This window comes from Dipteris shenzhenensis, chromosome 3 (assembly GCF_047967505.1).
Source record: "Dipteris shenzhenensis isolate YYH24624 ecotype China chromosome 3, Dip_SZ_1.0, whole genome shotgun sequence".
Lineage (NCBI taxonomy): Eukaryota > Viridiplantae > Streptophyta > Polypodiopsida > Gleicheniales > Dipteridaceae > Dipteris > Dipteris shenzhenensis.
Genome location: NC_141598.1, coordinates 10920447 through 10933544, shown reverse-complemented (window position 1 = coordinate 10933544; position 13098 = coordinate 10920447). Strand labels below are relative to the sequence as shown.

At 44.5% G+C, this 13098-nt stretch overlaps 1 protein-coding gene across 1 annotated transcript; it reads right to left on the bottom strand.

The window, feature by feature from the left end:
- Positions 1–3495: 3495 nt before the first annotated feature.
- Positions 3496–9988, bottom strand: LOC147903352 (putative serine/threonine-protein kinase At1g01540). The gene is made up of 8 exons (XM_087373101.1): positions 9503–9988; positions 8011–9277; positions 7788–7892; positions 7494–7616; positions 4609–4779; positions 4363–4492; positions 4060–4269; positions 3496–3951 (listed from the first exon to the last, which is right to left on the bottom strand). The coding sequence occupies exons 2-8, from the start codon at positions 8799–8801 to the stop codon at positions 3868–3870; spliced, it is 1614 nt and encodes a 537-aa protein (XP_087229227.1). The 5' UTR covers positions 8802–9277; positions 9503–9988; the 3' UTR covers positions 3496–3867.
- Positions 9989–13098: the final 3110 nt, after the last annotated feature.

Sequence of the window (13098 nt, the reverse complement as noted above, 5' to 3'; positions counted from 1 at the left end):
ATATTTATTTGACTCTTGGAGCTTTATGGACTTTGGGATATGCATGCACTTTCAATGTTCATGTTTTGTTTGACGGTTTCAACAATGAAATTTATATCATTGTGTTATTATATGTCCATATGGAGAGAGAGAGAGAGAGAGCGAGAGAGAGAGAGAGAGAGAGAGAGAGAGAGAGAGAGAGAGCTGCATTGATATAAAAGTAATTTTCCAAGTAGTTTAAACTTTAATAATTGTGTTCTTAGACATATACGATGGAGAGAGAGACATGTGCGTGCACATGCGCGCCCACGCACACACACAGGCAGAGAGAGAGAGAGAGAGAGAGAGAGAGAGAGAGATGGTGTAAAAGTATTTTCTCAGTAAAGGCACTAGATTTAAATTTTAATAATCGTGTTTTTATATATATAAAGAGGCACGCAGAGAGACACTCCAATGGCTTCGTTGTTACTTCCTTTCATACCTCTTAGAGATATAGAACATGTAAATTGAGAGAGAGAGAGAGAGAGAGAGAGAGAGAGAGAGAGAGAGAGAGAGAGAGAGAGAGAGAGAGAGAAAGAGAGAGAGGGTGGCAAGTTACCAGCCCATTGTAGACAGGTCAAGTTACTCGTTGCTTTTAAAGGCCGAGGTAGGGTACAAGCGAAGATTGTTCATAGAATTATTTTTCAATGCCATCATCAATAGGGTAAATCATCATTCCCCACTAAGATGACCCTATGATCATAATCATGACACTATAAAAATGACCTTATTACTTAGGACCCTTGTGAACAAAGCGTAAGCAAAGGTTTTGAAATTCCAACTAGAGTCTAGGGTGTGATGGCAACGAAAGGACTACATATGTGCATATATGATAATAAAGTGAAATGGAGGATGCAAAGGTTTTAATGGCAAGAAGGTGAAGAATAAGAGATAGAGAGCACAATGGCTTTCTCGTCTCTACTCTTTTTTTGCTAGTAAGGGCTTGTACACACCTATTACCTACCTGAGTCGAGCCAATCAGATTGGAGAGATTTGGTGGCTTCTTTATAGACTGTTGAGAAGCCTAGCGGCTTCTTCACATTATTGGAGGCCACATCTTGCCCCTCTTTTGCTTTTGCCTGGGCCAAGTGGTCATGCTTGGGTGCTCCTTCTCCATGCCAATTGCAAGAGACTTGCGGGCTATTTCAAGGTATTTGAGTGAATGGGAAGGTAGTGTAGCCTTTTAGGGGAGATAGAGACTACAGAGCTAAAAGATTGGATGCTTGTGTTCCCTTGTTGCCATGAAAGCCTCCTACATAATGGAGTTAGACATGGGAATGGCTCTAACCTCATGGATGGGCTGTTGGTTCATGCTTGCCCATAACACTTTTTGGTTGTCCACTAGTTGGGTAGTAACAAGGCATCCTTAGAGCACTTCCAACTATTGCTGCAAAGTTTGAAAGTCGAGTAGCTCTCTGCCCAGCCAACATTGCAACATTGCTTTTGTCCTTCCATCGGAGTATTTAATGATGCTTGGATGTAGCTTTTGTAGGTATTTTCATGCAATAGCATCAACGTCAACTTATTTGGGCTAATAATAATGCTTAGGTATTGCAAGGCTGGGCTAGAATGCTAAGGTTTATGGATGCTAGGCTAGAGTTGCAATGATAGTCCTCAATGCTCACGCAACGTTGGCCCTACAAGGGGTTGTGAGACTTGTCTGCTAGTGGGGTTGGGTGAGCATCGCTAGCAATTGTGGGGAGTCTCTCTTAAGGGCGATTCACACTTGTCTGCTAGCAAAATTGACGGGCCGTGCATTGTGCAATGAAAATCCATGCCCTTTGGATCGCAATTTCACACATGTCTACTTGTAACCGCTTGCACCAAAAATCTATGGCTGGTTAGTGGCGTGTTGGCCTAATAAAGTTGTTAGAGGTCGCTTACAGAGCACTTTGTATGAGATATCCTTCGGGAATTTTTAAGTAATACAAGAGCAAAACACTTTCAATAAAAATCTGTGGGGAATTTGAGTCACGTTCAAGCATGACTGCAACCTACAATGCCAATCTTGTCGATGAGCCTATAATTATTGTATTTATTATATAGCTTCATTTCTTTGTTGTATTGTGAAAGGAGGAGCCTTGATGGATGCGGGATCTATCATTAAAAGCATGGTGGACACAGAGATTGGGAGCTTCACCAGTCAAGGGTGAAACCCCCCCCTCCCTGGCGGGGCCGGGAGTGGCCTATTGCTCATGTGTCCCGAGTTGTGCGAGCCAAGATACAAACATTTTAGCAAAATTTGAAATTTCACGTGTCACTATCTCTCTTACACACACACACTCTGTGAGGGGCCAAGCTGCCTCAAGAGGACAATTCTGTGTGTTGGGCGTGCAACGTGCTCTTGTGTGCTCGAGTGCTTCATAAGTATTCTCAAATCTCTCTCCCCCCCAAATCATCCTCATCATCATCCTTCCAGCTGCCTTCCTTTTATATAATCGATAAGCACCTGCCATCATCCATCGCCTCTTTCTTGGACTGATCAATAATCCAAACAGACCCCTTGTAGCACCGCATCCACTCGCCAGTGAGATCACAGCAATATGCTACCATTGCCCATGCCTTCCACTCCCCAAGTTCCCCAATCCCAATCCACTTTCCCCTCCCCTGCACACTAATAAACAATTGCCACACAAGACTTCACCCACAACAGTAGCTTATATCATTCTTGGAGCTTCCTGACAAACCTCTACAGCGATTTGACAGTAGCCATCGCCAGACACACGAGCTTTGAAAGCCCGCATCCTCCTTACATTTGCAACTCGACTTTCCCGATTCACCAATGGAAAATGTGTTAGATCTTATCATCACGATTCACAACATCGACCATAATAAATTACAATCCGCCGCTGCTGCGCCAAGAGAATTATCAAGCTCTCCTTCCCATACTCGAATCAACCCACACCCCTACAGCTTCTACTTCTACCCATCTTGAGCTTCGTAGATGCCTCGATTCCCGTCACCAGTCGCAAAATGCTCCATTCCCGAAGATGCCGCAGATACGCAAAATCTCCGATTCTCCGTTTTCCTTGCAGCTCTAGATGCTGGACTCTGGAAATGACAGAGTCCCTTTCCCCTCCCAGTTCCCAAGGTGCGTGCGAATCTCAATTTCCAACGTTTTTCTTCGACAGCCAAATCGAGCTAAAACCTCTGGTGAGTCTGGTCGACGTCGTCCTCCAGACTCCAGAGTCCTCACCTGAAATCCAACGTGCGTCTCGACCGTTTGTAAAAAGTGGACTCTCCACCAAACTGACAGGTTTTCTCATAACGGATCTCACAGCTCCACCGTGCCTCCCCACTATCGTTTCTCTGACTTTCTTCCATTCCCCACTTGAGATAATCACTTTCCTTTTGAGAAAAAACTGGTGAAATATCATTGTACACATAATACTATCATTGTACTCGAGATTTGCGAGAGAAAGTTCAAGAAACAAGACATTGGATAACGAAACTTTTCGAAATTACGTTCCAAAACAACTCGACACGCTTCCAGTAGGGAATTAACATACATGCTCCTTTTTACTGCAATCTAATAATCCAATGGAACGCTACATTGGCGACATGTCCGCTTCGCCCAAGATATTAATATGCAGCTTTTTGTGGTTCCGAAGCTCAAGTAACTACACATAGCCTTTAATTTTATTTATACAACATTTCTTTTCGACTCCGTTATATCCAAATCGTGTTCGAAGATCCCTGATCTTGCACTTGAAAAACGAATAGGCAGTCGATTCTGAAGACGAAACGTCCCCCCTGGCTTCCTCGGTCTCTCCTTTGAGATAATTGTTTCCACGGCCTTTTTCGTTCACTAAGTTACGTGGGTCTTTGTTGACCAGTCAATATGTTGAGCTATTTTTGAACAAATCTTGGGCTAGCAGACATTTGCTGAAGCTGAATCTCTGCTCGACCAGCGTCTCGAGAAATTCTACGATCCTGTCACATAAGAAGACGGAAGTTTTGTGAGCGGGTATAGCCAGCCAAGCGTATAGCAAACGCGCTAACACATGAACAAGCATGACCGAGACGAATTGATTTGCTTACATCACGGAAGGGGAACTCGTCAGCCTCGAGCATATGCACCACGTGGCCCATCTTTGGACGCTTTTGGGCTTCAGGATCGACACATCGCAAACCCACGAGCAAAGCGCGCTTAAGAGCACGCGATGATGGTTTTGGCTCGAGTTTCGGATCTACCACTTCTTCGTAACGGCGGCCCCCAACCATCATCTTCAACCAGTCAACCAGATTAACCTGGAAAAATGAAAATTTGTTACGAGAACATTCGGATAATATCATACACACGACAAACCATAGGCACAGGTGAAATGGAATCCGTTTCCGGACCTCCCCAGCTGGCCTGCCGTAGTCAACTGGGTCCCTTCCCGTAATAATTTCCATCAGCAGAACACCAAAACTGTAAACGTCACTCCGCTCCGTCAGCAAGCCTGTGTTGGCATAGTCAGGTGCCACGTACCTGGAAAAGAGACGACAAAGTGAGCCTTGATTTTCATTCTGTAGGCGATCAGACTCCAGAGCACTTTTTCGAAGCAGCAATAAAAGAGAGGCTTACACTGAACGCAATGTACTTACCCAAAAGTACCCATCACTCGTGTCGTCACATAGCTTTTTCCCGCACCTAGAAGCTTTGCCAGTCCAAAATCTGAAACTTTGGCATTCCATTGCCGATCCAACAGGATATTACTGGACTTCACATCACGATGTACCACTTTTGGCTCCAGGCCCTCGTGTAAGTAAGCCAACCTGCAGATCACCAGATTGCATTTAGTCTCAAGAAAAGTCTCATGGCATTGACAAATTGACCTTTAAACAAGAGATCTAATCACTTGTTACTGAAAATCTTTAATCCAGATACAAAAGAGGGCATATGAAGCAACACCAATAGCACGCAATGAGAGAGGGAAGTCCACAAGCCTAAACCACTTGACCACTAATAATTTTACAATGAAAACTAGGACATCAGATTGGTTCAAGACAAAAATTGATCAAATAAATACCTGCACAAGTTAACATTCATCCTAGATGTCTTCTAAGACCAGGAATACTCGGATGAGATAGCCTATGCATGATTGTGTAACACCCATTGGAATGAGAGCGATGTAAAGATTCTCAGGGAGACTTCTAAGGACAAAGGGAAATTGCTAGGGAACAGGGTATGAACTTTGCAAAGCATCTGAACCCAAAATATCCTGCTACAATGCATGAATGCTTCGTCTCTCAGGCATGCAACAAAGACTACTATGCAGTGGAAGGCTTACTGAAAGTCGAACAGATGAAAAGAAAGCGTACATCTGACGCCAGTCCTGTGTCAGGAACATGCCAAAGGGCCCAGTATTTGCTATACCCCAAGGCTACTGCTGGGCCCTTCCAATGGCTGACTGGAAAGGAGACCTGCCACTGACTACTATGTGGTTCTGTCAGTGCAATGGGTGACATCCTACATCACAAAAATGACAGAGACTTGTTAATGCCGCATGACTCAGAGGCTTGTAATACTGAATAAATTTCTCTGGTTGATACAAATAAGTGAGTGTGGGGGAGGGGGGGGGCGTCCAAGTAAAGTTCAACAGACAGTGATACATCGTAGTGATGATGCATGTGACTGTCGTTCAACTATTGCCTATCTAATTCAGGTTGGCTTAGAGAGGCTCCCCGCGCATGCTAATTGTGCTCAACCAGCCCCACTAGCAGGCAAGTCTCAGGGCCAGGGCTGGGTGAGCATTGAGGGCTGGCATGCAGCTTCAGCCAAGCATCCACAAATCTCAACATTCTAGCCCAGCCTTGCAATGCCTAAGCATTGTGATTGGCCATGCTATTGGGTGAAACAGCCAGCAAAACCTGCATTCAAGCGTCATTGAAAACTTCAGTGGAAGAAGGAAAGCCTTCATGGGCCATCGTTTTTGCAATGCTGGCTGGTAGAGAGCTGCTGGACTTTCAGCCCTAGCAGCAGCATGGGGAAGCGCTCTTAGAGTGCATTCCCCCGTACGAGAAGGCTGGCTAATATGCCAGTCCCTGGCATATTGTAGAGATCGTCCCCGCGTGAGGGGACTCTGCTTGGAGTTGCCCTTTGTCAGCGCTTTTCCGCTCTGTTTCAAATGTAGCAGCCTATTGGAAGAGGGACATTTATTAGGAACGTTGCATTTTTAGGAGGAAAAGGGGGTTAGCCCCGTAATGCCCAGGTGGAGAGGAAGAATTTCCGTCTCCACCGGAGCACCTGCAATGCCCAAATATGTCAGCTATAACACCGGGGCTGAGGCATAAGCTAGGAAATTCTGGCGATTCCTGGCATAAATGCCATCGCGGGAACCTCCTCTTATCTAATCTAATTGCCTGCCTGAGCTGGTTTCCCTGATCAGATCAGCCTAGTCAGTCAACAACTTCTGATAATGGTAATTGCCAGCCTGAGGGCCCTCTTCTCCACCGCTCTATCCGCTTCAGGTTCAACCTAAGTGTTTGACCTGGTGGAATTAAGGACTGCCACTGCCTCTAAGGTGGGTAAGCTTAGCAAGCCATGTTGTGGGCAGCAACATAACACATGCATGCCGGGCTGATCCTAAACTGCAAGATAGAAACCTGTCATGCATGGATCCTGGACAAGTTCAGTAGTAGTACAAAAAAACTTGTTTGGATAGAATTTCAATCAATGCCTCATTTCTAAACACATTCAGGGCTATTACAACATACTACTTATACCACAGCAGTGGAGGTCAGGCAGCCACTCTGATCTAGCTCTCTGCAGCTTTCAGATGGACTTTGAAATGACGGGTGCGCCAGACCCAGCCAATGCACATGGTATGGATCATGGCGTTTGCGAGAATGTATTAAGTTAATTGCTTGAATCTGGTGAAGCATTTGGCAAACTACTTTGTGATGTGCACATGCACTCATCTCTGCAGGACCTCAAGTCCATATATGTCCGCGCACGCACACAGGTTCAGCTATTAGAGCTCCTTCAGTCGAAGGGTCATATGCAGACTTTTAACTGCCTTTTTGTGCTTATCTAGCAGATGGGTTTCAATACTGAGCAACCACTACTCAGAACCAAGATCCACTGTGTCAAGGGATCCTTCAGCCATTAAATTAGTCTCCTCCCAATGCTAAATGCCTCTATTCAGACTACAACAAGCATAGTCTCCAATTCTGGAGACAAGACATTTCAAGACTAGACACGGTGCCTTCCCTGTGAAAAATTTGAAGCTGTAGCAGATGAGAATAAGGCAGCACATCACTGTGTCTTTCTGTTTACAATTTGAAATTTGAAGCAAAAAAATGTGGGAGATTGAAGACTTTTGAAGGAACCGACTAAATGGTAAGTGCGCATGCTACTCCAATCAGGTTTCATAAATGATGTAATAAGCAGAACAGCATGTACCCAGGGTATGAACAAGTGTAAACACTTCATCTTCCAACATGACACAGCACTTTCAGGGATGTACAAGGGAAGCAGAAAGACTCACGCTTTTGCGGTTCCAAGGACTATATTCATTCGTCCGTCCCATGGAATGGGCTTTTTCTCTCCGAGAGCTCCATGAAGCCATTGATCCAAGTTCCCGTTATCGACATATTCATAAACAAGCATCCTGAGAAAAACCACAATACTGTCTTATCTGAAACCAGATCACGATTTGGAGGAATCAACAAGATCCTACCACAAAAGTAGACATTTTATTTTCACAAGAGCACACTTAACGAGCAGGCTAACTTAATGTCGCAGCAAATGAAATCTAGCCGGTGGAAAATTGTAAATATACCTGTGAGAACCCTCAGCACAATAACCTAGCAAACGAACAAGATTTTTATGCCTGACACGGCCTATAGCCTCAACCTCTACTCTAAACTCCCGTTCAGCTTGCCCTCTACAAAAAACATGCTTAATGTCAGAAAGAAGGATAGTAGATAAGGTGACAAGCTGCTGAAACAGCATTGGGGTTATAGATCGAACAAGATAGCAAAGGAAGCACACAAGAAATCGACCTGTTATTGAGCAGGTTCTTGACAGCAATCATAGAACCATCCAGCAACTGACCCTGATATACAATGCCATAACCACCCTCTCCTAGGACATTGCTGTCAGAGAAAAAATTGGTGGCAACCTCAAGATCTCGAAGGGTGTACCAGTGGCCCCAACCCAGATGAGACACCTCTGGAACTGAGGGCGCCATAGCAGGCGAGTCCCGCTTAGACTCCCCAGAGCGAGAATCTCCACTTCCATTAGAACCCTTGTCACCAGCGTTTGCTGCTAAAAGTCCTCGTTTTTCTCCCTCCAAAACAGCTTTGTCCACACTTGAACTGACTCTATTTATGGCCTCAAAACGCCCTTCTTCTCCTGCTGTCTTCCACAAGGAACGCCTATCTCCTTTCCCTTCCTGGGGAACCAAAAGCTTCTCCACATCTGGACTAGACTTATCCATCTCAAAGTTGGGAATAGGTGTGTCCAGATAACGGAATCGCACCACCTCTTTATCAGTATCTGAAGGCTCGCTTGTAGAGAGCTCAAGCCCATCCGGGGCTTCAGGTGGATTTGTGTTTCGCGACTGATCCACACTCACCTCTTTTATCTCCTTAGACACCTTAGGAATCATAATAGACGGCAACTTCTCCGACAGGCGCTTCGCCTTGTTCCTGGAGCTTAACCATATTGATAGGAAAAACAAAATTAGGACAATGAACGCCCCGACCCCAATGCCGATCACTACCCAGAGCCTGAGCCCAAAAACCGACGTTTTCTCAGACAACTGACTGTAAAGAAAGCTGCCCCTGGACATTGCAAAGGTGCGATGTGCACGAGATATTTCGAGCCCCAGGCAGAATTTTGAAAGCAGGGATAGACGAGATTAAATCAACAAATGAAGAGAAGAAGCCAACGCAAAGGCATGGCGAAGATTCAAGCTTAACAGCTCAAAAGAGGTGGAAGATCTGTAAATTCACGAGTTTTCGTCCTGCCGCCAAAGATTGTGACTGACGAGGCGGTAGTTCTCCGTGATGGACATGAAGGTTTTGGTTTTGGCTCGTGGGCCGAGCTCGCCCCCCAACCAGAAGCTAAGACTCTGATTTCCGACGCGAATTCTAGCTTCAAATTGCGACGGCCTTCGCCAGAAAATGTTCTCCCCCCAAAAAATCCCGAGATATTTGCAGTCTTGGGAGTTGCATTGGATTGCGCAGTTCTTCACGGGGAGAGCTCGCACACCAATCTCACCAACATACGATTGCGCAATTCTTTTCGGAAAGAGCTCGTTCCGAACTGCGAACACCAAATTAGCAGCTCATCAGATTGCAACATTCTAAAACAAGACGGCGTCTCACCAGACAGCACGTCAATTGTGCAAAGCAAGGCGGCGTCTTGCTGCTGCGACAGAGAACCTCGAAATTGTCTACCTCGATACTTATATAAATTGTGCTGCAGCAGGATTAGAGCATGACAAAAATCTCCGCAAGGTGTCACCTATCCTACAGCCGAGCGACGCACCGTCGACATTATGGAGCCGAATTTGAGAGGACCGCGGGAACAGAATCCGGTCTGCTCCGTTTCTCGTCCCGTGTCCTGACTGCCAGAAACATTAACTGGGCAACAAACGTGACTAATGCGCGCGTATCAGCAAAAAATCCATCTGTGATCCTGATTCCTTACTGCGGAGCGGCAACGGAGACGCACAACGCCCGAAGTGGGTGAAGAGAGCTTATCTGGAAACGAACTGGATGAAATTTGTGAGCGAAGGCGATGGAAATAGAAAACGGGTGTGATGAAGGTGAGCAAAAACTGAATTTTCTATAATTCTTGTGTGAGCTACAGAGCAGAGAGCTGGTGAGGTAAATGAGGAGGAAGGAAGGAGATGGAGATGAGAGCTCAGAGCTCTGAGTTGATGATGAAATCAGAGAAGAAGCAAGCGGCTACTTACTGGGAGTTTGTCATCATTTTATTTTCTGAAAAGCTCTCCTCTCATACAACATCACAAGCTTCCCAGATGACCCTTGGACAAACCAACCTTGTTGTTTTGTATCTCTCGTGATGAATGTGACTCTCATATGACCCTTGGACAAACAAACCTTGTTGTTTTGTAGCCCTCGTGATGAATGTGACTCTCACCTTGGACTCACTCAATCACTCCGCTTGGTTTCCCGCGGAGTTGAGGTACTCCACCATGGCGGAAGAACCACTAGACTAGAAGCTACTTTATGTCACTAACCTGTGATTGGTGTTGCAGCTGCTGCTGCTGCTCCTGGTGGAGATGGAATGGGCCAATCATGTCACAGTTGGAGGAGTTGGCCATGGACTGGGTGGCTTTCATGCATTGGATACATATATTTTGTCATGTCTAGGTCCATTCTTCCTATTGGGCCAACAAAGAGGACAACCCTTCACAGCAAGATGCTGGGGGATGGTATGAACCCAACCTTAGGGTGCGTTGAGACCACCCGCCCGCCCATGGAGGAGGAAATAGAATTGGAGGATGGCCTGTTCACACCAACCGGTGGTCATCCTGCTACTAATTTATGTCACCAATGTGTGAGTAGATGAAACAATTGAGGGCCTATGCACCTCAGGTTGTAAGAGCCCTCATATCTTCTTTGCTCCTTGCATAATAGCTCTAGGAATCCACACTCAAGGTGGCACTGAGTACATAAGGTGGCAGGAGAGAGTTCTCCTTGACACTGCCAGAGAAGCCCATCTGAGGCGAAAAAATGACAAGTTATAATTATAGCGATGGGAAAACCAGGGTGTTGTTTCAAAGCCCCGACTCCCAAGTGAGTGAGCTTGCTTGCTATCTTTATTAGACCCACTCACTAAATCAATTTCAACGGCTCAAGAGTTCTAGCATGGGATTCACACCAAGTCTCGTATCTTCTCCTTTCCTTATACAATAGCTATGGGAGTGCACACGTGAGATGGCAAGTGGTACGAAAAAGTTTGCAAGCTGGCTCTCAAAACATAAAATGGGTGTCTTGTCGAATTTCTGCCAAGAGATGCCTCTCTCGATAACCATGTTACCTTCATCATGAGGAATGCTTCTCTCATAACTCGAAGTTGAATGTATCAACATTCAACCCTGGCTTAGGATAACGCTATATTTTGAAGGCACAATCCAATTATTGGAAGAACACCACAATCTCTAAGGCATAGGATGAAGAAGATGGCACAACTCTTATTTATTTCTTTCTTTTAACTTTTCTTTTTTTAAAACTAAAAGATTACTTTGTTGCTGCCATGTCATTTACTATGACATTCTCCATCTCATCCTCAATGTCCTTATCTTGAAAGATACACCGCTTCCTTGGTACAACTTGAATTCAATATCACCATTTGGATCCAAGTGATCCCGTTGAAAAATAACTTATATTATTACATGCATCAACAATTGCAAAATGTATAGTCCACACTTTCTATAAGAATAGTACAAAAATGTATACACATGACCATATCGATCAGATAGCACAAATGTACTCGTAAGGTCATCCCACATTTTGGTTGAGTCAATGGTTAAAAGCCATCCAAATTTTTTTATCACTATTGCTTGAGCCCTCTCTACACAACTGTGAACCATTTCACATCCAATATAAATCTTTCGAATTCTCGAAAGCTCACTTTATGATAGCTTGTATCATTCCAACATAATCTAGCTCACTTTCTACTATTTGAGTATTCCTTGCACTAGTTCACCTCTCTTGCAAGAAGTTTTGCATGACTTCATGATCAAATGTGTATCAACCTTCTCTACTCAAAAGTAATACCCATGTGACCTCATTGCATTGAACGAAATATATTGAACATGAAATCAAAAGAAATTTTAGTATTTTAAAGAAACTTCATTATAAAATTTTTGGACACGGCTATGGGAATATGAAATCCACCAAGGAGATTATGCCATGTGGACTTCTCTGTAACGTAGAGACTCCCTATTTCTAAGGGAAATTCCACTTTTTTTCCAAGATATCTTTAAAAACGTCATTGGTGCTTCATAATAAAAAAATTGCCTTTAGCCATAGAAGTTGGGGATCCATGGTATGGCGGTCTCTACAGGTTTCTGACTGCTTTCTCCTTTCCTCCAGAAAGTACTAGCTATGAGAGAAAGAAGATCCGTAGAGATAGTAGGCGCTACACCCTCTTTGATGGGGTGTTGTACCATCAAGGGATGGATGGGGTACTAAGATAGGCCATTGATACAGATGAAGTGCCTAAGGTATTGAAGCATTATCATGATGGATTTTGTGGTGGCCACTATGCCAGTGACTATACAGCTAAGAAGATTTTACATGCTGGATACTATTGGCTGACCTTGTTCAAGGATGTCACTTTGTATTGCAAAATCTTTAAACCATGCCAATTCTTTGGATTTGCATCCTGGGTAACATCACCCAGTGATGTCCATCCATCTGTTTCAAAAGTGGGGGAATAGATTTTGTTGGGCCCTTGCCCATGATTGCGGCCCGCAAAAAGAAGTATCTTTTGGTAGCCACTCAGTATGTCACTTAGTGGGCTGAAGCTATCGCCCTCTCCGCTGCAAATGGTAAGGCAGTTTCAAATTTCATATTTGAACGTATCTGCACAAGGTTTGGGACACCCATGGAAATGGTATCTGACCATGGGAGTCCATTCTTAAATCACAAGAAATAGAAGATTGTGATGCATTGATATTATCTCCTGAATAATGGCAACTAGAGTCCCCACCCACCACTCTCAATGTGGATGACATGGATGGACAACAAACTAAGCAAATTCCTAAGGTTGAGAATGTGGAACTCTACCAAAGAATTTTGCAACTTAGTTTAGAATTGCTACCACAACAGATTGACTCGAGGGAAGAAATCCAAGAGGGAGCCACGCCTCACAATGACTCCAATAGTGGGCTAGATAGTGTTCCTCTTCAAGAATCACAAGTCAATAATGCTGATGACTCTACGGCTCCATTGCCACAAGCACAAATTGTCTTTAGTAACACTCTACAACAGGCAACCGTTCAGAATACAGATCAAGGGACAACATGGGTGCATGCGAGCCATCTATATACTCAATATAAGCAAGGCAATACCACATTCCAAGTCATACAACTTCATAGTTAGAAAGTG

Bases quoted from the DNA above. Each gene is read 5' to 3' on its own strand.
- LOC147903352 (XM_087373101.1), bottom strand. From the start codon at position 8,801: ATGTCCAGGGGCAGCTTTCTTTACAGTCAGTTGTCTGAGAAAACGTCG. The intron at 7,617-7,787 runs GTATATTTACAA...GGTTTTTCTCAG, and splicing joins TGTGCTGAGGGTTCTCACAG to GATGCTTGTTTATGAATATG. The intron at 3,952-4,059 runs GTAAGCAAATCA...CTTATGTGACAG, and splicing joins ACGAGTTCCCCTTCCGTGAT to GATCGTAGAATTTCTCGAGA.